We start from the raw sequence: 27353 nt of genomic DNA, 5'->3' as shown, positions 1-27353 counted from the left end.
TGCCACATCCCTGTTCACCCTCTTTTCCAGATTATTAGTGAATATATTGAATAGCATTGGTCCCAGTTTAGATCAATTACCTATTTGGCAAGGTCATTGCAAATGCTGCCCCCCACCCACTTTGAGTTATCTGCAAAGTTTATTAGCACACACTCCATGCCACTATCCAAGTCATTAATAAAAATATCAAATAGTACTGGACCCAGATCTGAATCCAGCAGGCAGGATTACCACCTGGCCAGTATTTTGCCAGCCTGATCATTTTTTTTATGGATTTGCCAGTTGCCAGAAAAATAATTTAATCTGCCAGGGTTTTTTTTTTTTAATGCAGGTCTAAAGATTTGCATTATAATCACAGTACACTGGATCTCTAATGTTAAAAGTTTCTGTTTCCAACTAAAGATGCTGCAGCATTCCCACTTCCACAGTTTAAGTGATAACAAATCAAAACTGTTGAAAATACAGCAGCTGACTGCCCACTAACACACAAGTGCATTGCACGTGCGAAGGAGTCCTGCAAGGGTGAGGAGACAGGTGATGTTATTAATCTCATCTATATGTGTTCTCTCTAGATACTATAAGTGGCTGTTGAAGGAAGGGTTGCCTTGTAGTTGGGGTTATGGCAGGCTTGCCTGGGGGTGGAGGGTGCTAGTTTTTTTGCATTTCAAAGGGGGTAACTTTACCTGCAGGACCCTGTTAGATACACCCTCCCGGTATCACAGCACAAGCACACCAGCGAGAACTAGTCTTTGAGGTAGGTTTTTCAACCAGTAGTGTGCCCACATTTCCCTAGATGGTTCATCACATCAGGTGGGATTGCACCCAAAACTGGCCTAAAATCCACCTATAGCCTGGCTCATGCTTCCCTGCCCCACTCTGCCAGCAGCAGTGCCAGAGCAGACTAGGGGCTAGAGGTGGAGGAAGGGGCATTCACTGTCCCACAAGACCCACTCTCAGGGGCGGGCAGCCCCAGCAGTGCCCTGGCCTCTTCCGGCAGCAGGCGAGCTCGGGGGTGAGGGCACGTTCCGAGCCACGAGCTGCGCCTGGCAGCCCCGCCTGAGTCACCTCCCCGCGCCGCCTTCCCTTCCCCAAGGGAGAGATCCCTGCCTGCCTCCCGCTACCGGCCCTGCCAGTGCTGGGGTCGACTCAGCCGCCAGCTGAGGATGGGGAAAGCCCGGCCCGTCACTTCGCCTCAGCCTGTCTCGTCGACGTCGTACGTCCTCCCGGCCCGACCCCGCCCCCCGTGGCGGGGCGGGGCGAAGTACTCTCGGCCCGCGGCCCGCCTTGGTTGGAAGCGAGGCCACAGGCGGGGCCTAGCCCAACCACTGCCAATCTGACTGCGGGGGGCTACTGGCTGGACGGTGTTGTCAGCCCGCGCGCGCCTCAGCAGGTGACGTCATCAGTTTCTTAGGCCCGACCGCGGCCGGGAGGGCTCCTCGGAGCGTAGGGTTCGTTGGGCTCGCGCGAGTCGTGCGCGGCTTCGGGCTGAGGACGGTGGGCGAGCGGGTGCCGCCTCCCCACCGGCGGGCGGGCGGTGAGTGTCAGGCTGTAGTTCCGGGCCAGGGCAGGCGGGGAGTAGAGTCCCCAGGCCTAGCATGTGCTGCTTTCTGGGCCAGCCCCAAGGCGGGAGGAATGGGGGTAAGAAGTCTCTGAGCCTGGGCTCTCCGCAGTGGGGTGGAGGGAAGAAGCCTCTGGGTCCCCGCGGGGGAGGGGCAGGTTGCGGGGTAGGAGGCCCTGCACGGCAGGGGGCCAAGAAACACAGGTGGGGGGTAACTGCTGAAATCAGACACCCTGTTCTTGTTCCTGTGGGCAAAAACACAGACCATAATATTCTCATAGCAAAACACCGGCCAAGTGTTACTTTATCAACTACAATTGGTTAATAACCTACTAAAGGCAGCCTGATTGCTTAATAACTTTGCTTGGTTAATAATTCAATCATATAGTGTTTTAATATCATGTACTGCAAAGAGCCACTTGCAGCTCCTGAGCCTCAGTCTGAGTGTCACTGATCTACCCTGTATGTTTTTTTTTAAAAACCATGGCCTGTGAAATGGTTTTGTGTTCCACAGTACTACTAGACGAGATGGTGCGAGGAAGGTGTGCGATGGTCCATAAGAGTGTCACAAAGAAGTCATAGTCGGACAACCAAAGGTATACAGCCTATCGTTTAACTTATACGCATGCTTTTCAGTCCTGATTATTTCTTTTTAGGTTTTTAGCCCTAAATTAGTCAGCCAGATAGTTTATCCATCTGATAGATCCATCCTTTTGAGCAAGGGCCATTGCTGATCCACAGAACAACACTGAAGGTTAACTTCAGATGATGCTGAAATTGAGGTCCTGTACAAATAGCAGATTTTAAAGGACGTGGATGCAATGTATTGAAACCTTGATTGAGTGGAGGACTTAAGTTTATGAAGACTTGACACAAAACAACAATTGTGATATAATTGTGTATTCAGATGGCAAAAGTAACGTGAGAATACAGATGCAAAAAGATTTGGTTGTCCGATTACTCAAATGTTGAGGTTGCCATGAGCAATATTAGCTTAATTTTGATTATGTACTTGTGATTTTTTTGAAAAGTGTAGTTCAGGTAAACTGGAAAGCCTTTACTGAAAGTTGAAAACTTGAGATTCTGGTAAAAGAAAAGCACATGCAATTATTTTAAAAAGTGTAAATAGTATTCTAATAAAATTACCTCTCTTAGGTCCTGAGAAATGTGAGCTGTTGACTTTTTCTGTGCCTGAATTGAGTGACATCTGATTATAGCACTTTTGATATCACTCAGAAGAACTAGAATGTCTTAAGCTCAGGATCTTGAGTAGGTAAAAGTCTCAAATCTTGTTAAAATACACATTTTGATTTAATTTTGAGTAATGGTTGTATTCAGATGTGACAAAGTGGGAATTTTCAGTCATATTTTTATGAATCTTCCGTGCACCTCAGTTTCCTTCCATATTTTGCATTACTACCCAGTGGGGAGAAAAGGATTAAGGCCTTGTCTACACTAGCATTTATACTGGCAAAACTTTTGTCGCTCAGGTGTGTGAAAAAACACACCCCTGAGTGACATAAATTTTGCCAGCTTAAGTGCTTGTGTGGGCAGACCTATATCATGGGAGAGCTCTCTCCCGTCAAAATAATGTGGCTACACAAGCTCTCATGCTGGCAAAATTGATGTCATTCAGGGGGGAGTTTTTTGCACCCCCCAAGTTTTGCTGGCATAAGTGCTAACGTAGACAAGGCCTAAATTTGCTCTCAGGGCAGATGAAGAGACATAGGTATGTGTGTCACCTCCCCGTCTGGGTAGCATGAATAAAATCATTAAAGAATTGGCTGAAACCAACACAGGTCAAGAACGGGTCCAGAAAGACAATGCATGCTTCAGCGATTCATGCATGAATCAGTGCTCAACAGTGGGAAGCTTTGGCTAGGGGCATTGTGAACAATGATTGGCTCTTCCTGGAGAATGCAGGACTGGGAGCTGTGAAATGCGGGGATAAGTGTGGGCTCTGGAAGAGATTTGACTCTCATACCTGGGAATTTACTCAGGCTTTGTCTACACTAGAAAGGTTTGTTGATGGTAGTTAAATTGGTGACCAAAAAGCACTGTAATTACAGAGCTTGGTGCTCGTCCAGACAGCACTCATTTTTTCGCCAAAGCACAGCCACACTTGATACTGTAGCATTGACAGTGAGAGGAGTGCACTGTGGGCAGCTATCCCACTGTGCAACTTGCCACCGTCTTGTACGAACTGTGGGAAGGGGGAGAGGATCGTGAGGCAACATGGTTGCTAGCTCAACGTCCCATGATGCATTGATTTCCGTCTTGTCAATCATTGCATTCCTGGCTGCATTTTGTGGCATTTTTCAAAAGCCCCGTGTTTTCTGCTTGCCTGCCATCACTATCTGAAAGGATGGATCCTGCACTGCTTTCCAATGTTGCTGTAAGCGTTCTAAACATATCGCAGGGGGTTGTGCAATATATCATGAGCTCCTAATTGGAATGGGAATCTGAGGCATCTGTCCTGCTGCGTGACATGCAAAGAAACAGCACTGTGTTACCGTTTGCGTTCATGGAGCATCTGCACACGGTTTACCACCACTTTTGGATGCACGAGACAAGCACTGAGTGGTGGGATCGCATTGTTATGCAGGTCTGGGATGATGAGCAGTGGCTGCAGAACTTTCGAATGCACAAAGCCACCTTCATGGAATTCTATGTGGTGCTCGCCCCTGCCCTGCAGCACGAGGACACACAAATGAGAGCTGCCCTCTTAGAGGAGACGTGCATGGTGATCGCTGTGTGGAAGCTGGCAACTCCAGACTGCTACCGATCGATCGCTAATCAGTTTGGAATTGGGAAGTCCACCAATTGGGCTGTGTTATTGCAAGTGTGCAGGGCCATTAATTGCATTCTGCTGCGAAGGACTGTGAATCTGAGGAATGTACATGAAATAGTGGATGGCTTCGCAGTGATGGGATTCCCTAACTGGCGGGGCAATAGATGGCACACACATCCCAATTTTGGCCCCCAACCATCTTACGACAGAGTATGTCAATAGAAAGGGGTACTCCTCAATGTGCTGCAGGCACTTGTGGATCACCATGGGCGTTTCACTGACATCAGTGTGGTTGGTCAGGAAAAGTACATGATGCACATATTATCAGGAACACTGGCCTGAATAGGAAGCTACAAATGGGGACTTTCTTTCCAGACCAAATGATTCCAGTCAGGGATTTTGAGATGTCCATAGTGATCCTGGGAGGCCCAGCTTGCCCATTAATACCATGGCTCATGAACAGTTACACGGGCAATCTGAATAGAAGCAAGGAGCACTTCAATAACAGGCTGAGTAGGTGCCAAATGACTGTTGAATGTGCCTTTGGCCTATTAAAAGCTTGCTGGAGGTGCCTTTATGGCAAGCTAGACCTAAATGAGGACAATATTCCCCTGGTTACAACCATCTGCTGTGTGCTCCATAATTTATGCAAAGCTAAGGGCACAAAGTTTGTCCCTGGATTGGACCGCAGAGGCGGATTGCCTTGCATCTGCATATGAACAGTCCAATGCTAGGGGTCTTAGAGGGGCACAACAGGGAGCTATTTGGGTCAGGGAGGCATTGCGCGCTCATTTTGAGAATGAGAACAATAAGGTGTTTTGTTAACAGCATTGTGCCATGCTATAGATGCTATCCAGCTTGAGCTATGCATCAGTGGCAGGGGAAAGTCTTTAAAGAGTACCTATTGTTCTCAGAGCTTGTCTTTATTAAATGCAAAACTGTTCACAACACAAACACTGGGCTGGAGGGGAGAAAGGAGTGAGGGCAATGCGAGTTATGACAGCTGGATGTAAGTCGTAATGAGACGGGCCGGGAGTCTGGTAAGAATGTTTGTGTGGAGTTTGGGGGGTGCATGGAAAACAGTTCTGTAGTGGCTGCAATGGGGGACAAGCACGTATGAACGCTGTCTGCAGTGTCACAATTGTCTTTAGCACCTCTGTCTGCTCCTCCATGGCCTTGATCATGTGCTCATGACCAGCCATCATCTGGTCATGGTTTTCTTTCCTGTCTGTCTATTTTATGAGTTTGTCTCCATGCCCTTTTTTCTCTCTTATCTGCCTCAGAGGACAGGAGGAATTCCTGAAACATGTCTTCCTTGCTTCTCCTTCCTTATCAGGCTGGAGGTGCTCTGCTGGTGAAGGGGTTTTGGCTGTGAAAATCACATCTGTGCAAGCATAAGAAGCAATGAACAAAAGCATTATTGTGGGTGCTGTAACACTGTACATGCATTACTGTTAAACACACCCTTTCTCACTGTCCCATGGGAAGAGCACAGTTCTGTGGTCAGCCTGGGCATGGTGAGTTTTGCAGAGGTTGTGTGGGCAATCATACTTCGGAAGAGATTCTGTTGCTTGGGGCATAAATACAGGTACATATGGACAAAAATTCACATTGTGCCACCATTCTCCACAGGCGGGGACCATAGAAGCCAATATCTCACTCTTGAGAGTACACAGGGATGCTAGGGTGCATCTCCTCCATGCAAACGGCGTCAATCTGGGTCCCTATGCTGCTCATTTGTGTGCTGCTTTGGTCCCTGCACAAGTGATTGCTGATTGGCGTGGGAAAGTGCCCTACAATGGGGGAAGGAACATAGCCGCTCTGCCAAGGAATCTGAGACAGAGAATTGGAGAGTATGTGCAAGAAAGTTTCCTACAGATCTCACTGTGAAATCTTGGTGTGCATTAACATGCTTTTCAGCTGCACTGTCTAGCCGCACAAGGAAATGGGAAAGCACATGGAAACACAGCTACTCTTGTGCATTTCTATCCCTTCAACTACCTCTGTGATTTAGCAAAGCAAAGGACCCCCGTGCCTCCTGTACACAAGCGGTATCAGCTTCCCAAAACACTTACCAGAGCTCCCCTCCCCTGCTTCCTGCATGCCAGAGCTGTAGGGCTGGGGCTGGCTGCAACCTTTCGGGGTTGAGCACAGCTCCTGACTCCCAGCTTCACCAAACAAACCAATCCCCGGCTCTGGTCATCCTCCAACTCCACCTCTTCATTGACGACTTCTTCATCAAGGTTGATTCTGGTGTCTGCTGGCCCCAGGGCCGCGGAGGTGTCCACGGGTGTCTTGAGGGTTGAGGTGGGATCGTCGCTGAGTGTGGCTTCCAGCTCCTTGTAGAAAAGGCACTCTTTGGCTCTGCACCAGAGTAATGGTTTGTGTCTCTGGCATTTTGGTAGCTCTGCTGCAGCTCCTTGATTTTCGCTTGGCACTGCAGCGTGTCCAGTTCATAGCCCTTCTCTGCCATGGCATGAGAAATCTGGCTGTAGGTATCATAATTCCTTCGGCTGGAGTGGAGCTGGGACTGCACGGCCGATTCTCCCCAAATTCCGATCAGGTCCAGCAACTCTGGTGTGCTCTAAGTGGGAGAGCATTTGCTGCATGGAGCTGCCATGGCCAACTGGGAAGATGCGATGTGAGCTCTCCATGCTGACAAAGTAGGAAGTGGAATTTCAAAGATTCCTGGGACATTAAAGAGGGAGGAGCGGGTGGCTGCAGGGCAGCAGAGTTCAAATTGATGGCCAGAGCCATCAGGATGGGCATTGTGGGGCACTTCCTGAGGCCATTTTCTGCAACACAACCAAACCGCAGTGTCTACACTGACACTTTTTCAATTTAAGTTGGGTGAAAAAAATTCTACACCTCTCATCGAAGTGGTTTTATTTTGTCAAAAAAACAGGGCAGTTTTGTCAGTGGGTGGGGGGAGGGAGGGAGGGAGGGAGGAAAGTGATTGCAGTGTGTACACCAGCATTGTTTTGTCAAAAAAGCTGACTTTTAAAGAGACTGTTTAAAAACTGGAATGTAGTAACATCAGGACTCAGAAAATACACATGCCAGTGGTAAGTAGGAAGCTTTCTTGAGCAAGGGCAGTTCTCTACACTTTGGAAAATAAAGCATTCTCTATAGTTGTGAAATGACATTCCAGATATGTCTCAGAACAGTATTACTTCCCTAAGTCTGCAGACAATCCCACTGCCTATGCTTCTGTTCAGAGTTTTGCCAGGTTGAATGGTTAAATCTGACCAGACTAGTCAGTTTTCTTTACTAGTATTCAGAAGCATGTTAGTAACAGTTAAACAGACAAGAATGGACTGATTTCATGATGCAGTTAATAGAGCTGTTGACTGAGAAAGAGGATTCCAAACCAGAGACTAGGAAATACATACAATATTGGAAATGTTCCAATCACTATCCTCATCATCTAGCAAGCTGGGAAATACAGAAAAAGAGAGGAGAGAATGCTCACCTTTTCCAATAGTGGTGGAGTAAGGGGCTTCAAATATATAGTCTTACTAGTTGGAGGATGGAAAAGATGAAGTCCCTAGGCATGATTAAGAACGGCCATACTAGGTCAGACCAATGGTCCATTTAGCCCAGTATCCTGTTTTCGACAGTGGCCAATGCCAGATGCTTCAGAGGGAATGAACAGAACATGACAATTATCAAGTGAGGCATCCCCTGACATCCAGTTCCAGCATCTGGCAGTCAGAGTCTTAGGGACACTCAGAGCATGGGATTGCATTCCTGACCTTGGCTAATAGCCTTTGATGGACCTGTCCTCCATGAATTTATCTAATTCTTTTTTAAATCCAGTTAGTTTTCATCTTCACAACATCCTCTGGCAACAAGTTCAATAGGTTGACTTTGTGTTGTGTGAAGAAGTACTTTCTTTTGTTTGTTTTAAGCCTGCTGCCTATTAATTTCATTGGGTGACCCCTGGTTCTTGTGTCATATGACAGGGTAAATAATACTTTCTCTTCACTTTCTCCACACCATTTATGATTTTTAGACCTCTATCATATTTCCCCTCAGTTGTCTCTTTTCCAAGTTGAATAGTCCGTTTTTTTAATCTCTCTTTAGATGAAAGTTGTTCTATACCCTTAATCATTTTTGTTGCCTTTCTCTGTATCTTTTCCATTTCTAGTACATCTTTTTTGAGATGGGGCAACCAGAACTGTACACAGTATTCAAGGTGTGGGTGTACCATGGATTTATATAGTGGCATTATGATATTTACTGTCTTATTTTGTATTCCTTTCCTAATGGTTCCTAATGTTCTGGTACTGACACTGAATATTGAGTGGATGTCAGACAAATATCCACAATAACTCCAAGATTGCTTTCCTGAGTGGAACCAGCTAATTTAGATTCTATCATTTTGTATGTATAGTTGGGATTGTTTTCCAATATGCATTACTTTACATTTATAAACGTTGAATTTCATCTGCCATTTAATTAAAGGAATCACTCTGGTGGAAATCCCAACAACCTCCCTGTGTCTGAACTGAGCTGCTGGGAGAAAAAGGGAGGATGGGCTTGGCTTCTCACCTGAGTGTTAAGCATACTCCCCATTCCCACAGGTAGTGTCACAAAGGGCATAACTTCATTGGAGAAAAAGGGGTGTGTTGGCAAAGGTATTTTTCACACTAGCTAGTGGATGCATGTAAATTTTCAAGCCCTGCATATATTCTTTTCCTGTTTTGGAATTTTACAATAGCACATTCAGGATTTGTGCAAAACTTTGTAGTTCACTTCCAAGCATTTTGTGTAACATGGATTACTGATGTAGTATCAGTTATTTCAGGAGGGTAAATGACTCTGAGAAGGATTTTCAGTTTACTCTGCAAATCTGGAATCTTGGGGATGATGAACAAAAATAGCTGATTTAAGCACACATTGTGATAGCTCAAGCCTTTTAATACATTATTCAGCACACATTTTTAACTCTGTTTTAAATTGTATTCTTGATAGTACCAACTAAGAAATGTGTTTTTGTTTTGGCTGCAGATACTGATGTTGAATTAGCCTCCTTCTCTTACTTGGAATCAAAATGTCAAAGAAATCTGAGGCTCTGCTTTCCTTGACTGATTATATCTGCCAAATCTGCATGGAAATTTTTGTGGAGCCAGTGACCCTGCCATGCAACCACACTCTCTGTAACTCTTGTTTCCAGTTGACAGTAGAAAAGGCAAGTCTGTGCTGCCCTTTTTGCCGTCGACGGGTCTCTTCTTGGGCACGATATAATGCCCGCAAAAATACTCTTATCAATTGGGAACTATGGGAAAGGATTCAAAAGAATTACCCAGAAGAATGCCAACGCAGAGTAAATGGACAGGATCTGGAAGAGGACAGTAAGTAAAATGACATTTGTCTTGTATTTGTCTGCCGTAACAAAGTAATTGGTGTTAGTGAGCTTGAATGTCATGAAATGAGATCATAAAAGTATTCGCTGGCGCTGCTAAATTATTGAATCATCCAGGAAATGCAGTCTCACACTAATTTGCTGAAATTAAAGGTGACTTGCAAAGGAAAGATATGGATTTGTGCCCTTTTTTATGTAGTATAAAGAAGGCAGGCTACATGTTTGTTTTTTCAGAACTGCACATTTGTTCTTTTTGCGTTTTAGAGAAAAAATGGGCATCTTGTCCATGCAAAGAAAAGTACCAGTGGTGATAATAGAGCAGGCTGCAAGTTCAAATGGTGCTTGGGTCTTTTTTTTTTTTTTTTTTTTTTTTTTTTTAATTACCAACATATGGGTGACATGGTGACCTTGTCTACATTTTGCTGACACTGGTGGTTAATTACAAATTTGAGTTTTCTTAGAGTAGGCACAGCCTGAGAGACTCCTGGATAGTCTACTGTAATGGGTGGGAGTCAGGCAGGTCAACGAACAATCCCAATTGGTGGTCAGAGTTCACACAAGGGATCCGATTGCTAGGAGATCCAGTCCAAGGAGAAGGGACAGCAAGGAGGCTGCTAGGGTCAGATCCAAGGCATCCGGGAGAGGTCAGGTGAGTCTGAGTAGCAACTAGCAGGCAATGGCTTCTTGCTCAGACAAGGCCAGAAGGGAAGCAGGAAGTTTATATATGATCACCAACCAATCAGGGTCAAGATTGTGTGGCCAATCAGGAAGTAGGTCATGGAACCCTGGAAGCTGGCCCACCCAAGTCTGTGAATTCCCTTGTAATCTAATATGTTGGAGTGGCACAACAGCAAATGGTGCTTCCCAAAAACCCAGTGGGCCTGGGTTCGAGGCCAAGGTCCTGACAAGGATTGACGTCACAATCACAAGGAAGTAAAATCTGGTTAACTGAGATGAAGATTGATTTTTTTTTTTCAGTTAGGCCAGGTCTACACTACAAACCTATATTGGTATAATTACGTTACTCAGGGATCTGAAAAATCCATACCCCTGAGCAATGTAGTTATATCAACCTAACCCCCCCATGTAGATGAGAGCTTCTCCTGTCAGCATAGCTACTGCCTCTTGGGGAGGTGGGTTAACTATGCTGAAAGAAGAAGCTCTCCCATCAGTGTAGGAGCATCTTCACTTTAGTGCTATAGCAGTGCAGCTGTGCCAGTGCAGCATTTTAAGTGCAGACCTGCCCTTAGACTGTTTATAACTTAGTTATTTTGACACTGCATTAAGTAAGTTCCAGAAGGGTAGCCATGTTAGTCTGTTTTTAGCAAAACAGCAAGAGTTCTGTGGCACCTTAAAGACTAACACATTTATTTGGGCATAAGCTTTTGTGGGCAGAAACCCAATGCAACGAAGTGGGTTTCTGCCTACGAATGCTTATGCCCAAATACATTTGTTAGTCTTTAAGGTGCCACAGGACTCTAAAGTAAAATACTTTGGAGAAAAGATTAATGTTGAGGATTTAATTCTCCCTACCTCCCCACCAATCTTTTCTATTATGGTCAATACATGTCCGAGAACCTCAATAAGTTTTTTAGCCAAAGCAGAGAAGAACAAACTTGACATTCCTGATATTTCTAAAGTAAAATAAGGGGGGTGAAGGGGTGGAATTCTTTAGATACCATCATCATAGGATTCTCAGCCTTGGGTCTTAACCCTCCAATTTCAGATTCACTTTGGAAGTTCCAGCCAAAGGGTTTTGGAGGGCTGCAATGATATCAGTTGGTTTTATTTACTCTTCCGGTTCCCTCAGGATTTTCAACCAATTATTTCTGTATTTAAATGTCAGAAGACAAACTTGTTCAGGGGCTGTGATTGACTGTACCGAACTTACACTAAGGCTAAGGAGTGGTGGAGCAGCATTGGGCCAAGAAGGTCCTGACCCTCAGCAGCTACAGAGTATGCTCCAAATGGAGGATCTACTTAAAAGGGGCTCTGACAGTCAAGCAAGAGGCAGAGTGAAGGAGAGAATGTCTGCAGGAAGATACTCAGGCTGTAGATTCTGGGACAAAGCGATCTACAGGGGAAGGGTCTGGAATGTGGTGAGATCTGACCAGGAGCCTAACTTCTTTATAGCCCACCCCAACAAGGAGAAACAACCGGACACTGAAAGTGAACTGGGAAGCCCCAGATGACTATCTGAATTGTTGAGACTGTAAGAGCAACCCTCTGCTGAGAGGGAAGCAGTGTGCGGGAACTATACCCCTAACCAAAGAGAGAACGGGATGTAGGAAGTGTCCCAGAGGAGGCTGGTCTAATGTATTCGCTAAGAGGGGCCTGAGACTCTCCCCTCACCTCTTTCCTGTTGAAGAGGAAAGGCCTGGGAACCTGCAGTTCGTCCCACTGTTAAACTGGATCTCCAGGTCAGAGCACTCCAGTTTACGAGCGATGTTTCTTGAACAGGGTCAACTAGGTTTTTGCTCCTGCTAAAGACTGTCTTCAAGACTTGTGACCAGTAGGCAGGTATATGCACTGATTCAAATCAGCTTCTTCAAAACAAAGTGTTTATCTAAAGGAACAAAGTAAACAGAGTGAAAAGGTTAAAATAAGAAAAGGCCTTATAGGTATATTGTCTTACAAATTACCCCTGACATCCCAGCATCAGGGATTGAAGGTTCACTATCGTGCCCAGTAGTCGCTTCCTCCTTCTGACAACCTTTCAGCTTTAGAGGCTGAGGCTTGTAACCTCTCTTAGGGTATGTCTACACAGCAAAGAAGAACCCACGGCTAGCCCATGCCAGCTGAGTTGGGCTCATGGGGGCTGGGCTGTGGGGCTGTTACATTGCTGTGTAGACTTCCAGGCTTGAGCTGGAATCCACACTCTAGGATCCTGCGGGGTGAGAGGATCCCAGAACTCGGGCTCCAGCCCAAGCCTGGAAGTCTGCATAGCAGTGAAATAGCCTCGCAGCCCAAGCCCCTGAGCCTGAGTTGGCTGGCATGGTAGAATATACTTGAGGCATTTGTATTTATCTCATGCAGTTGAAAGGACCTGATTTCTCTCATTATTTAAAAAAGATGAAAATGGTTGGTTTATTTGAGCAGGAGCCTATAATTTTATCGCTGTCTGATCTAGTGAGTGTTTTTTATTAAATGGGAGATGTCTTAAGCTACTTAATCGAGAGTGAAAATCTTATTATGGTATCTTGATAAAAGAAAATTACAGGACTATTACTTTTGGAGAGTAAGTAGCTCAAGAAATGTCCCATTTAATAAAAAGAGCGAACATGCACACTAGATCAGGCAATGATAAAGTTGTAGGCACATGCTATGAACATGCTCTGTTGATAAAACCTGCAAAATAAAGGTAGTTCTGATTGCTCTGTGGACCTTCAGAGCTTGAAAGCCCAGAAATTTCAAACAAGTAATCGGGGCATCATATCCTTCATCAGAAAGGGGTGTGACATCCTTAATTCTGCTTCTTTGAAGATAATATTCTTACAGGAATCTCACTTGTCCATTGCCATCAGAGTTTGAATGGCTTTACCTGTACTGCAGTGAATTGATACATTTCTTCCATTTGTTTGAAAAAGAAACGGACATCTGAGGACACGAGTGAGCTGTATCACTGCCAGTTCAGGATGGGAATGTTTCCTCTGTTGATATGTGGGGATGAAGCCTTGCAACATTTTAGCTTTGGGAGTTTTATCCAGTCAAGAACTTCTAAAACTCAAGAGTGAGAATCTTGTGAAATAGCTTCAAAGCAACAGGACAACACACATTTCAGGCTGTCTTTGTACACCATAAAGAACAAAAGACTTATTTTTCCCTTTGAAGGTCAACTTCAAGATCTTTACTTTTCACGTTGTACTATTCTGCTGTGTAAGGAAACCATTTTCCTCATAAAGGGTGAGAGAAGCTGGAAGCAATTAACAGAGATGTCTTTGCTTTCTCTCTGAATTGGAACATACTCCATATTCCCACTAGTTGGACACAATTGAGTTAAGGTGCAGTATTGGATATGGTTCTGTTCTGCATGTTGTAGGTTTAAGTTAAACTAGGATAATATGAAATTGTAATGGGCTATGGTCTGAAAAGAATCTCTTCTATAAAAATCTGAGATATCTAAAGTGATCATTTGTTTTCCCCACGCTCCTCTTCTCTTTTTCTCTGAATTAGTTTGTATATCCCAACCACTGCATCAGCTAAGCAAACCTGGGGAATTGAGACAGGAATATGAGGCAGAGATTAGCAAGGTAAGTCTAGAAAATCCTGTTTAAAGTTGTAAATGCCTTGAGTATTGATTTATTTGAATTTTGTATGTATATGAAGATGTCAGTATTTGATGATTTATTTAGAGTAACTTTCCTCCTCTTTCTTCTAAAATGGAAGATAAGTTTGGTACTGTGCTAGAAAATTGAAGAGGAAAGAGCTACAAAAATGGTTTGAAGTTTAGAAACACACCTTACAGTGAGAGATTTAAGGAGTTACCTTTTCTTATTAAAGAGAAGGTTAGAAGATTGATCATGATGTACAAGAAGCTACTCAGTGAGAAGGTATTTGATTCTACTGAGCTTTTTAATCTAGCACACAAGGGCATAACAATATCAAATGTCTGCAAGTCAAAGCTATAAAAATTCAAACAAGAAATAAGGTGTACATTTTAAGTCAGGGTCGGTGACCATTGGAATAGCTTACCAAGAAACGTGATGTGACTAACTCTCAGTCTTTGTCTTTCAATAAAGATTGGATGTTTCTCTAAAGACATACTCTTGTTCAACCACAAGTTGTTGGGCTCAGTGCAGGAATTAATGGATGAAGTTCTGTGACCTGTTATGCAGGAAGTCATATTAGATGATTATAATGGTCCCTTCTGGTCTTAAACTGTGAATCCATATCCCCTTGTGAATTTGAACGTTTGGCTTAGGCATATAGATATGGCACAACACCCAGCAAGTCTTGAATCTCATCTATTTCTGAACATTATCTAGGAAGCCTCCAGAAATTAAACATCAACCTCCTTGAAAATACACACCTACCCATCCATGCTGAGAAATAGCTTCTCTAAGTCTTATAATGTATATCCAGCGTCATGCTTGGAACAGCTCCTATAGGTTTATAGTAGACATTTGGAACCTGCCTGTCTTTTTACGTGTTACCTTGATTAGTATCACTGACTGCTACTAGCTGGATCTCATTAGCAGTAATATCAGCTTATTCTCTTATTCAATGGCTTTGTCTTTATTCATCTAGTAGAGCAGTGGTCGCCAAACCTTTTACCCCACGCCTGCCCTTACTCATCCATCCCCCTCCCCCAGCTGGGTCTGGGAGTGGGGCCATAGTCCTGGCTGAGGGATGTGGCAGAGCTTCTGAGTTGGGAGCCCCGGGGCAGCAGAGCTTCCCTGCTCTCAGCCACGAGACAGCAGCCCTGGGGCAGTGGGGGCTCCCGTGCCCCCTGCAGTGTTCCTCTATGCCTCCCATGGGGGCGTACCCCACACTTTGAAGACCTCAGCAGTAGAGAAACAAGATAGGTGAGGCATTATCTTTTATTGTACCAACCTCTGCGTTGAGAGAGAAAAGCTTTCAAGTCTCACTGAGCTCTTCTTCAGATCTGGGAAAGGTACTCAGAGTGTCACAGCTACATACAAAGTGGAACAGATTGTTTGCAGTAAGTAGTTAGGACATATTGTAAGAGACCATTCAAGGTGAAGTGGCCCATTAACACCTCTGCAGTTATAAGACAAGCTTGTTTCTGTCATCAACAGAAGTTGGTCCGATAAAAGATATTACCTCACCCACCTTGTCTCTAATGTCCTGGAACCAACATGGCTACAATAACACTTCTAACAATAAATATATTCAATAATCAGTCAAAAAATATGTTCAATGGCCTGCTTTATATTTACTGTCAAAGTTAGGAGCCATCTAAATGGAATTAAACAATGTACTAATAATGCTTATATATTTTCCATTTGAACCAATGTCTGAATGCTCTTGTACCACCTTTTCCTGATGGCTGCATTGTTTTTCATCACGGCAACAAGGAGATTGAGTGAGCCCAGTGATCATGTGCAACCTTCCTTTTACAGTATGTTTGGAAGCAGACTAGAGGAATGTCAAGGCTGGTATTGATGGAAGGATGGAAACAGGTTGCAATGGTTGGCACTTGAGAGAGATGGTACCTAGTGGTTAGAGGATGGTAGGGGAATCCTGGCCCTCCTACTCCACTCGTCTTCGTCCCAGGGCCCTGTGAGGGTAGCCAAGGTCAGACACCCAGGAGCATCTTAAGACAGCCCTCCTTGGGCCACTTCTACATCTCCACTCTATAGTTCAAGCTTTTCTAGCCTGTAGTTAAGGAATGCAGAACACAGTGCCTGTAGTCTGTCTTGGTTCTAGTGGGTTGATTCCTCTCTTCTCAGAGGAGCAACTTCCACATTCTTCAGGAGTTCTTGAAGCCAGGTCTTTCTCCCTGCCTGGTCAGCCCCCTTTCTGAACTGTCTGGGCACCTTTTAAGCCACACCTCCACCTGGAGCATGTTCTGCATGCTGAGTAGGGTTGTTGGGCTCAGAGTTGTTCCTTAACCCATTCTCTCTGAGTGCTGGGTTTATACACCCTGTCACAAGGATACAAAAACAGAGACAATGTAAGAGAGGTTGGGAGGGGTGCCTGATGTAATCATTGGAAGCAGATACAAAATTTTAATTTTGATACACAGGGCAATGGGAAGCCAGTGAAGCATTACTGCTTTTACACTACACTATTCTGTCAAGTTAGAAGCAAGATTGGATACCCAGTTCAGGAGAGCAATCTGAAGTCTTCATTTAGTGCTGTTCAGTCCTTTGTGTGGTGGTTTCTGCTGGCTGATCTCCCAAGAAAGAAAGTCTGCAGAGGTAATTCCTAAAGGAAGAAAAGATTTTAACCCATAACTGGAGTTCAGTATGTTGCATCAAGAGCGCTACTTGCCCACCCAACTCCGTTAGAGTTCTTTTTATGCTCCAAAGGGTTAGAAACGAATTGAAAGGGATGAGGGCTATGCTGTCTTCCATATTCCTGCATTAAATGATTGGCTGTATGAGAGGATGAACAGCTTCAGCAGTGTTTGCAATATGGCTTCCAGTCTGCTGTATTAAGGGCACATGTTTTTCTCAAGATTCTCTGTAGATTCATATAGTTGGAGAAGTCTAGCTGCAGGTAAGTAACTTTTCACACAGACTGGGAGACCCTTTGCAAATCACTGAATCTTGCAAATTAACAAGTTTACAAATGCAATTTTCTAAGAATCAAAAGGTAGTTCATTAGTGTACTTGATTCTTTTGATTACTGAAGCTTTAATACTTAATAGTATACTAGATTATGACCTGTGTATATGCTAAAATTAATGAAGTCTTAATACTGAAGTTTCACAGTACTCTGCTATTAAATTTTTGCTGGGAAACATGAAAAGTGAGTGCCTTTTTTGTGAATTATGGGGTGTTCATATGAAGTGCAAGGTAGAGAGGTTCTAGTGTAAATGTGTTGTCTGCAGGTTCACTTGAAATTTAATTTGAGATCTTTTAAAAATTACTCTTTCAGGCTGAGGCAGAGAGGAGGGCACATGAACAAGAGGAGAGCAAGGCAAGTGAGGAGTACATTCAAAGGCTACTAGCAGAGGAAGAAGAAGAACACAGGCTGGCAGAAGAAAGGCAAAAAGAGAGGGAGGAACAGCTAAAACGAGATGAAGAGCTGGCATGGGAACTGAGTAACAGTCTGGTGAGTGTGGCTCCAGGGACATTAGAAGATTGTGTTTCTCAAAGTGAGTGATCTTTATATGTTCCAGAGCATACGCAAAAATCTTTGAGGAATTTCAAAAAAATTCTACAAATTTTAAATTGGAATCCAACATTAAATATTCAGTGCTTAAATAACTTAATTGATGAGCATTAAGTTTTAGAATCCAACAAAAGAGAAAAGAATATAAAAATGTCCACATTTAAAATACACTTGAAGCACTTGCCAGTAGTTGATTTAAAATCTCCGCCATAGCCACCCCCTGTTTGGATACCACGAGCTCCTCTCTATTCAAGGAAGTTAAAATCTGTATCCTGTGCTTAAGAGTGGAAAATGCAATGGCAGTGTTTGAGAAAGAGTAACTTAGACAAATCCTAATCCCTGAAATATCTATCTATGTGGGGTGTACATTGCTCAGTTGTATCTGATATAACCTGCTATTTTGTGGTAATACTAATGAAAAGCAATGGATTTATCACTAATGAAAAACTCCTCTTCTCCTGATATCACTGCTTCCAGATATATTTAATGCATGTTGAGGGCAATTCCCTATCTATACTTATTGTTAGCTCCAAAGAATTCATGCAAATAACTAATCCAGTGTACAGAAGGAAACTTATTTTCAGTATTGTATAACTTCTGTATGTTTCCTGTCATTGAAGAATAAGTCTGCCGATGAACAGATTTTCAGCAGTCCTTTACTTCCAAACAGTCACGCATCTGGCCCATCTCCAATTAGTTCATGCAAGACAAAAAACAAATCCAGCAACTCTGGAGACATCCAAAAGTAAGTAATCCATCTTTTTGTTTAAGATTTGTTGATAAACTTCCATAACATATACAACATATGAAAAGAGAAATACGGTTTTTAGTCTGGAAAGAACTTACTAAGTATGGCTAAACTTTGGAAAGTACCACTGTAAATAGTACACTGGCATTCTGTGTTTGATTCTCTCAATGACTTATCAGACTTGCTTAGGTACCAGGTAAAAAGATGGACTTTCTAGTTGTCAGTAGAGTAAATTCAGCCTGGAATCTGAAAGTCAAGCTGTGGTTCTTCCTCAGAGATGACATAGCAATATAGAATCTGCAATTGGAGCTCAGTTAGTAATTCTGTTGATGCCCGGCCAAGGACAGAATCAGTCTTGTTCTCCTATAGCTGTAGTGCAAATAGTGAAAATATCAGTAAACAGATAAGATTTGACACCTATAAGTAGATCTATTAACTAACAAATGCCACACTTGCATAGTTGACTCTCTCAACTGTAACTTCACTTTAAGATCACTGGTCTTTGCTTCTATATCCTGTTGTAGTCTCATTGGCCTACTTATGCTGAATTTATTCTATGCTGATATATTCTTTAAACTTTCTTACTGTGTCCCCTTTTATTACTCCGCTTTAGTTCTGTTCCTTGAAGATCAGTTTCTGTTAACTATTTCTTTTTTAAGTTCACCTGTTCAGAGAAGTGTTACTCAGTCCTTATGGACTTGTACACCATCCAATCTTCCAGTTAAGATCAGAGAACTCAGCCCTTTATTGTCTTTCAGCTGTGGCTGGTAGCCACACTGGTTAATCATTGTTGCCTTTTAAAGTACATATGAACTATTTCTCATTGTTTCAAGAAGGCTTGGAAAGTATAATGCCAAGCATTTGTTTCTTGTTGATACAATATATCACCTTCAAAATGACTTATAGATAAATTATTTTTCATTTTTTTTTAAAATAAGTTATCCTTTAATCATTGGATTCTAGTGGTGAACTGTATTACTTTTTTGGCATGCCATGTCTTTTTTGGTAATCTATGGTAACTGGAAGCTATTGAATAGTTACAATATTTCACCACAGGATAACGTGGAAGATAAAAGTGGGACACTCACCTACCTTGATCTGAAGGTTCAGAGAAATGTAGAGGACTCTGACTTTAATTTGATGCTTAAAGTTTTGTCTTAATGTGTGCTTTTTTTTTCTTTCTCTTAAGGTATCTATCTCCAAAGCCACCCACTGCCTCGGTACCAATGTTGCGCTCTAAAAAAGGAGAGAGAGGCAGGAATAGCTCCTTTTCTATGGTAACCTATGTCTTCATATGATGTTATATATAGCACAGTTTATTAGTAATTGCAGGTTCTTTTCTTTTTGTTGAGAGTATATAGACTGGAAGTACATAATTAGCCATAAAAATGAACACATTGTCATCTTAAGGTAAATGTTCTATTTAAATATAATTTCAGAAATGGCCCCTGAAGGTATTTCATACAGACTGAATCTATCACTGACTAGGCAAAATATATTTTTGTTAGTTTGTGAAAAATTGCAAGATCTGAATATTAATTCTAATTCTCTGACATCAAGTATTGTGGTCAGAAAAGTCCCTGTTAAATTACTCCTGTTTAGTAGATCTTCGCCTTATGTATGAGACTGTACTTTTCTGACCAAAAAATATTTTAACTGCGAACTCAGCATGGCATCTGGAAGGCAAGCTTGTGCTTATTTTGACTGGTGCATCATCCCCAACAAGTATTCTACAGTGGTGACTTGATTAATAATTCTGTTGGTGCACAGGCCAAAGAAGAATCCAGATTAATATCCTCTAGCTTTCAGAGTTAACGCAGTCAGCAGAAATGAAACTTGCTTTTCATTTTATCAAATTTTCTATTTATATAAAAGCTTATCAGAGGATAGTAAACATTTCTGAACAGAAGTAAAAGCTTTTGGAAGATTAACTTTTCACCACGCTCTGTTTGATAGGTTTGTTTTGAGTTTTGCCTTATCTTTTCTGTAGGAAAATAGTAGCACTGAAAATGACATCTTAATGTGGCAAGAAAAGGATAGAGAGGAAATGCCAACATTATCTCCACAAACTTCCTTCACTGTTCAAGACAGAGATGTTAAGGATTCATTTTTAGAATCATGTCAGACTTACTTAAATCTCTCTCCTGGAGTGGGGTCTCACCCCTCTGAGTGGGAAGGTATACCAAATCCAAACTATCAGGTTGATGAAATGACAAATGCATTTCGCAATGTCACAAAACAGGAAAGACCTGATACTGGACTTTCTTATTCCAGTGGAGAGGTAGCCAGAAGTGCTTTTGAAAATAACTCTACATGTATAGAAAACATAGACTTTGAAAAATGTGCAGAAATTAGCTCTTCTCTTCAGGAAACAGTTGATTCTGTGATGTTTGGCAAATTAGAAAACAGGGATGCAACCCATAATCTCATGGAAGTGACTGCAAACTGCTCAGTTGAAGGAAAGAAACAAAATATGTTACAGAACATTAAGGAGACTTCAAAAAGAAAATGTCAAGAATCTCCAACTGAAGCAGCATTTGATTCATGCTTGATTGATAAAAGGAGGAAAACTTTTCCAGAAACTTTTGAAGATCAAGAGGAGAAGGTTAATGATCTTCAGGTCCAAATGTATATAGATTTGGAGAAACAGCTTTATGACAGACATAAGCAAGAGGAGCAGGACAGACTTCTGGCTCTGCAACTTCAAAGAGAGATAAACAGGGAGCAAAAGACATTAAATCGAAAGAAAGGCTCTCCAGATGAGTACCTTCTGCGCACTAAGTCATCTCCAACTCTGGAGGAATCTCCAACTGGGAGAGGAAGTCAAAAGATGGCAAATGATTCGACATCTCCCAAGAGCCAGACTGAAATGAGTCATCGGAAACTGCGAAGAGGCTCCCACAATGAGAACTGGCAGCCCCCCAGCAAGCTCCAGATGAAATCACCGAGTGTCAGAAGAGGAAAGGTATTGAACTGTGTCATCAACAGCTGTGACTCAAAGGATATCCAATCACTATTGCCCAAGAATAAGCAAAAGACAATCCTTCAGATGTTTAAAAGGTCCGTTTCAAAGTAAAAGATCAGTAGGAGTATGAAGACGCAATGGGGTGGGTGGGAAATAAAGGAGTGTTTTAATGTCCTTCCCAGTATCTGCTTATACTTTTTGTAAACAGCTATTTTTAAGTTGGTTGTGTTTAAGGGAGGATAATTTTGGAGCACAAATGCATTCAGAATTATACAGTGTTTGTTGAGCCAAGGAGCCTCTAATGCCTTCCTTTCCTCCAGACCATATCAGTTTTAAGTTAATTTCTTAACTAAATACAAAACTAGTCTGTATCTTCAATTATTTGCTCACTACAGAGCTACATCACTATAGGCTTCCATCAGCACAGTTGCTGTGCATTAAGTTGACCGGTTGATCTGGAACCTCACCATGCTTGATTAGTATTGGCTGGTGAGGATGTGACAGTTAGCCATGTCTGTTATATTTGTTTTCCTCCCACAGTTCTGTAAATAGATTCCTATAGAAAATAATGGCTAAATTAACATTACTTAATTTTCTACAGCAATATGTTGAATTTCATCTAAAGTATATAACACACAAACATCACCAGACCAACAGGTGGTGGGGGGAGGGAGGCAGTGAGAGGAGTCACAATAATCAGATTATAATTTGGAGTAAATTATAATTAATGAATCAATAATTGTGAATAAGGACTAGGTTTATTCCCACCTTTGAGTTAATTTAATTGACTGGTTATAAGACTACCTATACTTTTTGTTGTGTTTATAGGATATCATCCCTTTATGTAAGTAACCATTTTCCTCCTCCTTTGGTTTTTTTTTTTTTGGTACATGTTAAATGTTTTTGGTCAAATAAGCAATTAATATCAGAGTTTTATAATTCGGATGAATTGCTGTTCATCTAGAATGCAAGAAACATCTGGCCTCTGAGAAGTTATTATAGGCTGCAGATGATAAAGGGTTCTCATTTGCCCACATTGCTTCCTCCTCCTTACTTCTCTGACACTCCTAGTTTACTATTTGTTTTCATTGTGAGGAAACAAAACTCAACAATTTGTTTGACTTGCCAGTCTTTAAAAAAACTAAATGTTAATCTATAGTAATACTAATGAAGATGTTCTATGTATATTCATATTTTTAGTGAATAAGGATCACAGTATATGTTTGAACCCTATTTTGATCTGTACATTTGTTTGAATAATAGTTAGTTTGGGTGTTCTTGGAATGAAAAATTCCAAAACAAAAACTAAAAACTGTGTTTTGACTCTGAGTTTAGTCTTTAAGATGAAGCATTTTTCATGGTTTAACTCTGAGACGTTCCCAAGTCATAATACGGCTGCTGTTTTTTCTTCTGACTTACCATCCATTAAAATGGGCTTCAACACTGCACAACCCATGTAACTTGAATTATTCTGTCATTCTTTTCCTAGAGAAGACTAAAAATACTAGTGTTTTACATTTTGAGTGTAAACATTTTGAAATAATTTCTGGAAAGCAGAAGCAGTGGGACAAGCCCAAAACCTGTGAATGATTTTTGTCTTCAGATATTTATAACAATAATAATAGCTGCATGGTAGGAGACTCACATGCATAAATGATATTTTCCTTGAAGAGCTTTTCAGTCTAACAAAGACAATAGGTAAGATGATACATTACCCTCCTTTCCCCCAAAAAAACCCCAAAACAAAACCACTCTCCACTTTTCCATGTTGCTTTCTCAACCGTTGTGCAGAAGCCTTCACTCACTATATTTTTGTTTATAAAATACCCTAACTTATATTCTATCCCAGTCCAGTCCTTAATTTTTCTTTTCAATTTTTATACTTATTAAATGTATATTTACTCTATTACTAATCCTATCTATTTGCCCAAAGCTGTTAACCTTTTCCTACATTAAAATGCTTCTCTAAAAACAAAATCTTGATTGGATTCCTGCTTTTTTGAGTTTCAGCTCTCCCTAGCATGCACGAACTGTAATTCCTCTAGCTTTCAAAGATTTTTTTTTCTCTTTGAGGCACTGGTAGTTTAGCCCCATTTGAATGCCAACTGCCTATGCCTTATACCTTCTGCAGTGTTTTGTTTTGGTTCCTTTTGACTTTGCTCAAAAAAGGAGTTTCCTGTCTAGCTCTCTACTACCTCTGTAAGTTTTTTATCCAGTTTTGATGGTTTCTGCAATTTTATTTTTCCCTTGTTTTCTTTTGGTTACAGCATTGGTGTCTCCACTGGTGCTTTTTAGCTTTGCAGATGAAATAGGCCTAGTCTATGTTAAAAATTTACACCAGAATAGCTATATTGGTCAGGGATGTGAAAAAATACATCCCTAGCGACATAGCTGACAAAACCCCCAGTATGAGAGATAGCTATGCCAACAGAAGAGGGTTTCTGTCAGCATAGCTAACATTCGGGAAAGTGGTGTTCTGTATCAGCAGAAATGCTACTTCTGCTCATGTATGCTGCATCTAGGTTAAGGGGCTACGCTGACAGTCTCTGTAATGTAGACACATCCATAGTCTGAGTTATCAGTGCTGCTTTGAGGCAACGAGGGATTTTTAGCTGTTGCCACTTGTGGGTAGATAACTTGGGCACACTGGGTCATTGTCCTTGTTTTCCTCAGGTGTACTGTGATCATATAATTAAAGACTATCTCAGTGCATATGTACAATGGGAGAGGATTAAAGTTACAAATGCAACTTTAATTCTGGCACTTCATAACTTTTGATTGCTTCATTGGCAATCTTAATTATCTTTTAATTTTTTTTGTAATTTGTAATCTAATTTAAAAATGAAAAAATTATATCGTGCGCAACTTTAGCAACCCCCTCTCGCCCACCCAACTGCTTTGGGTCATCAGCAGAGTTAAAATCTAGGACAATTCAGTGCTGTAGCAGATCTCTACCACTTGAGCCAAAAGAGTAATTATATTACCTGATAGTGTCAGAAGGCTGTTATCCTCTGAGGACCTGCCACATAACAACATGCTAAAACAGTGAGTAATATATACAAGAATGGCCCCATGTTGTAGCCAACATATCTGAGCACCCAGTTTTGGCAGATTCTTTGAGAGACAATACAGCTGAGATTTGGGGCTGTTGTATTAGAGACATTGGTTCTACTACAGCTTTCTGCCAGCAGTGACTCTGTGTATCTTCTTACTCTTACCTCCTAATGTTACAGATATGAGACTTTACTCAGTATTAATGATTGTGGAGTGTGCAGCGCTGACACCACTTAGTAGAAGTGAATCTAAACTCATAGTTTCCTGGTTCACAGGCCAGTTTGCTTTTCCTTAAGCCAAAGGGTGGCAGGGGCAACAGAAGGAGAATGATCCATTGATGTTAAAGCATTTGTTCTCAAAGCTTTCTGTGAGCAGGCTTGCCATGCAGTTCTAATTCTTTTTGGAGCCTGCTGCCAAATTTCATTAAAAGACAAATAAAAACACACAAAATGCTTTCCAACTGTTAATTTTCAAAGTAAACAATTACAGTAGTTGGCACAAGCATCTTGCACGGAAGGTGAAGGTGTCCATGAAACAGTTGCTCTAGTGAGATGTAGTTGTCACTGAAAAGTTTAAAAACTCCTATTATTAAGGGAAGTTACATGACAAAAGGAACTGCCTCCTTTGGATTGCTATGGTTAGAACATATTTCACTATTGTTTCTCTAGCCTAGTTCAGTGTCACTTTCAGAGATACAAAACCTTCAGTCAAGCTGTTCACAGCCCCAGCTACCACCAAAACACCCATGCCATTTGTAACACCACTTGCTCCACCCACAGGTTCCAAACTACCATCTTCTGCCTCACCCACAACATATGCAGCACCTCTCAACCCAATGCCTCTCAGTACCTATGCCACCTACAGAACCCGTTGTATTCATAGTACTGTGCCTTATAGCCCTGGCTAAAATTTGTAGGCCTACTGAGGTCTGGAAGTTCTGAGCACTCCCCACAAAGCCTGAGTCTCAGCATCAATACGTGTGGTAAGGCAGGTCTGTGCTTGAGGTCTTCAGTTTCATTTGGACTGGGACCTCTAGGGGCTGCACTAAATCATAGCACTCTAGATACCTGCCTAAAGCCCTAGTTCCTAGACTCGTGCTGACATCAAAATCTCAACTTTCATTAAAGATGAAATGATTGGTTTAGATTTCATCGTCATTTAAAACCATATTAAAAAACCACTTCAAATCATGAGCTGAACATCCCTTACACAATGATGTGTACCTGAATCTGCAGATAGCCTGGACTAACAGCTCTCAGAGGTGTGAACTGCTCTGAGGGTAACTAACATAAGAACAGCCATACTGGGTCAGACCAGTGATCTCTCTAGTCTAGTACACTGTCTTTCAACAGTGGCTGAGGTCAGATGCTTCAGAAGAAATGAACAGTTCATGGCAGCTATCAAGTGATCCATCCCTTTTTAACCAGTTCCAGCTTCTGTTAATGAAAGGTTTAGGGACACCCAGAGCATGGAGTTGTCTCTGACCATCTTGGCTAAAAGCCATTGATGGACCTATCCACCATGAATGTATCTAATTCTTGTGTGAACCTGGTTATACTTTTGGCCATCACAACGTCCCCTGACGATGAGTTCCACAGGTTGACTGTGCATTGTGTGAAGAAGTATTTCCTTATATTTGTTTTTAAACCTACAGTTTGTTAATTTTATTGGATTATGTGGGGGTTCTTGTGTTATGTGAAGGAATAAATAACACTTTTTCTTATTCACTTTCTCCACAAATTTTATGATTTTATAGACCTCTGTCATATCCCTCTCCTTAATCATTTCTTTTCTAAGATGAACAGTCCCAGTCTTTTTAATCTATCCTCATATGAAAGCTGTTCCAGACCTCTAATCATTTTGTTTCCCTCAGTACTTTTTCCAATTCTAATATGTTTTTGAGATGGGGCAACCACAACTGCACACAATATTCAAAGTGTAGGTTTGGAGTTATATAGTGACATTATATTTTCTGTCTTGTTACTGATCCCTTTCCTAATGGTTTCTAACATTAATTTTTTGATTGCCGATGCACATTTTGAATGGATGTTTTCAGAGTACTATCCACGATGACTCCAAGATCTTTTTCTTGAGTAGTAACAACTAATTTTGACCCCATCATTTTTCATGTATAATTGGGATTGTTTTCCAATGTACATTACTTGCCATTTATCAACATTGACTTTCCTCTGCCATTTTGTTGATCAGTCACACCATTTTGAGATCTCTTGTAACTCATTGCAATGTGCTTTGGATTTAACTATCTTTAATATTTTGGTATCATCTGCAAACTTTGCCATCTCACTGTTTACCCCCTTTTCCCGATCATTTATGAATATGTTGAACAGGACAGATCCCACTACAGATCATTGGGGAATCCCACTATTTACCTCTTTCCACTGTGTAAATTGACCATTTATTCCTACCTTTTTGTTTCTTGTCTTTTAACCAATTACTGATTCCCTCTTATCACATGACTGCTTACTTTGCTTAAGAGCCTTTGGTGTGAGACCTTGTTAAATATTTTCTTAAAGTCCAAGTACACTATATAGACTGAATCACCCTTGTCCACATGCTTTTTGACCCCCTCAAAGAATTCTAATAGAGTGGTGAGGCATGATTTCTCTTTACAAAAGCCATGTTGACTCTTTCCCAACATACCTAGTAAAGCTTTTAAGAACAAGTTAGACAATCACCTGTCAGGGATGGTTTTAGGTATACTTGGTCCTTCCTCAACACAGGGAGATGGACTAGATGACTTCTTGAGGTCCCTTCCATCCCTTCATTGCTATGATTTTATAATACAATGTTCATCTATGTATCTGATCATTCTGTTCTTTACTATAGCTTCAAACAATTTGCCCGGTACTGAAGTTAGGTTTACTGGCCTATGACTGCCAGGATTGCCTCTGGATCCTTTTTTAAAAATCAATGTGTTAGCTATCTTTGTCATCTACAGAGGCTGATTTAAGCAGTAGGTTACATACCACAGTTAGTAGTTCTGCAATTTCATATTTGAGTTCCTTCACAAATCTTGGGTGAATACCATCTGATCCTGCTGACTTT

General features: G+C 41.8%; 1 protein-coding gene across 6 annotated transcripts; it reads left to right on the top strand.

Annotated features, from left to right (window-relative positions):
* The first annotated feature begins 645 nt into the window (after nucleotides 1-645).
* On the top strand, nucleotides 646-22684 carry RNF168 (ring finger protein 168). 6 transcript variants are annotated; one of them, XM_067538686.1, is made up of 9 exons: nucleotides 1401-1534; nucleotides 2073-2154; nucleotides 8817-8935; nucleotides 9363-9706; nucleotides 13891-13967; nucleotides 17284-17460; nucleotides 18141-18265; nucleotides 19458-19545; nucleotides 20259-22684. In XM_067538686.1, exons 4-9 carry the CDS (start codon nucleotides 9406-9408, stop codon nucleotides 21342-21344), a joined length of 1854 nt encoding a protein of 617 aa, XP_067394787.1. In that variant the 5' UTR covers nucleotides 1401-1534; nucleotides 2073-2154; nucleotides 8817-8935; nucleotides 9363-9405; the 3' UTR covers nucleotides 21345-22684. The 6 variants fall into 6 exon arrangements, with proteins under 6 accessions (XP_067394784.1, XP_067394787.1, XP_067394785.1 ...); XM_067538684.1 differs by lacking the exon at nucleotides 8817-8935 and adding an exon at nucleotides 2714-2827; XM_067538683.1 differs by lacking the exons at nucleotides 1401-1534; nucleotides 8817-8935 and adding an exon at nucleotides 646-754.
* The last annotated feature ends 4669 nt before the right edge of the window (nucleotides 22685-27353 follow it).

This window comes from Emydura macquarii, unplaced genomic scaffold, assembly GCF_026122565.2.
Source record: "Emydura macquarii macquarii isolate MOO-44397 ecotype Brisbane River unplaced genomic scaffold, CSIRO-AGI_Emac_v2 contig_499, whole genome shotgun sequence".
Taxonomy (NCBI): domain Eukaryota; kingdom Metazoa; phylum Chordata; order Testudines; family Chelidae; genus Emydura; species Emydura macquarii.
This window is presented reverse-complemented; position numbering and strand designations above follow the sequence as displayed.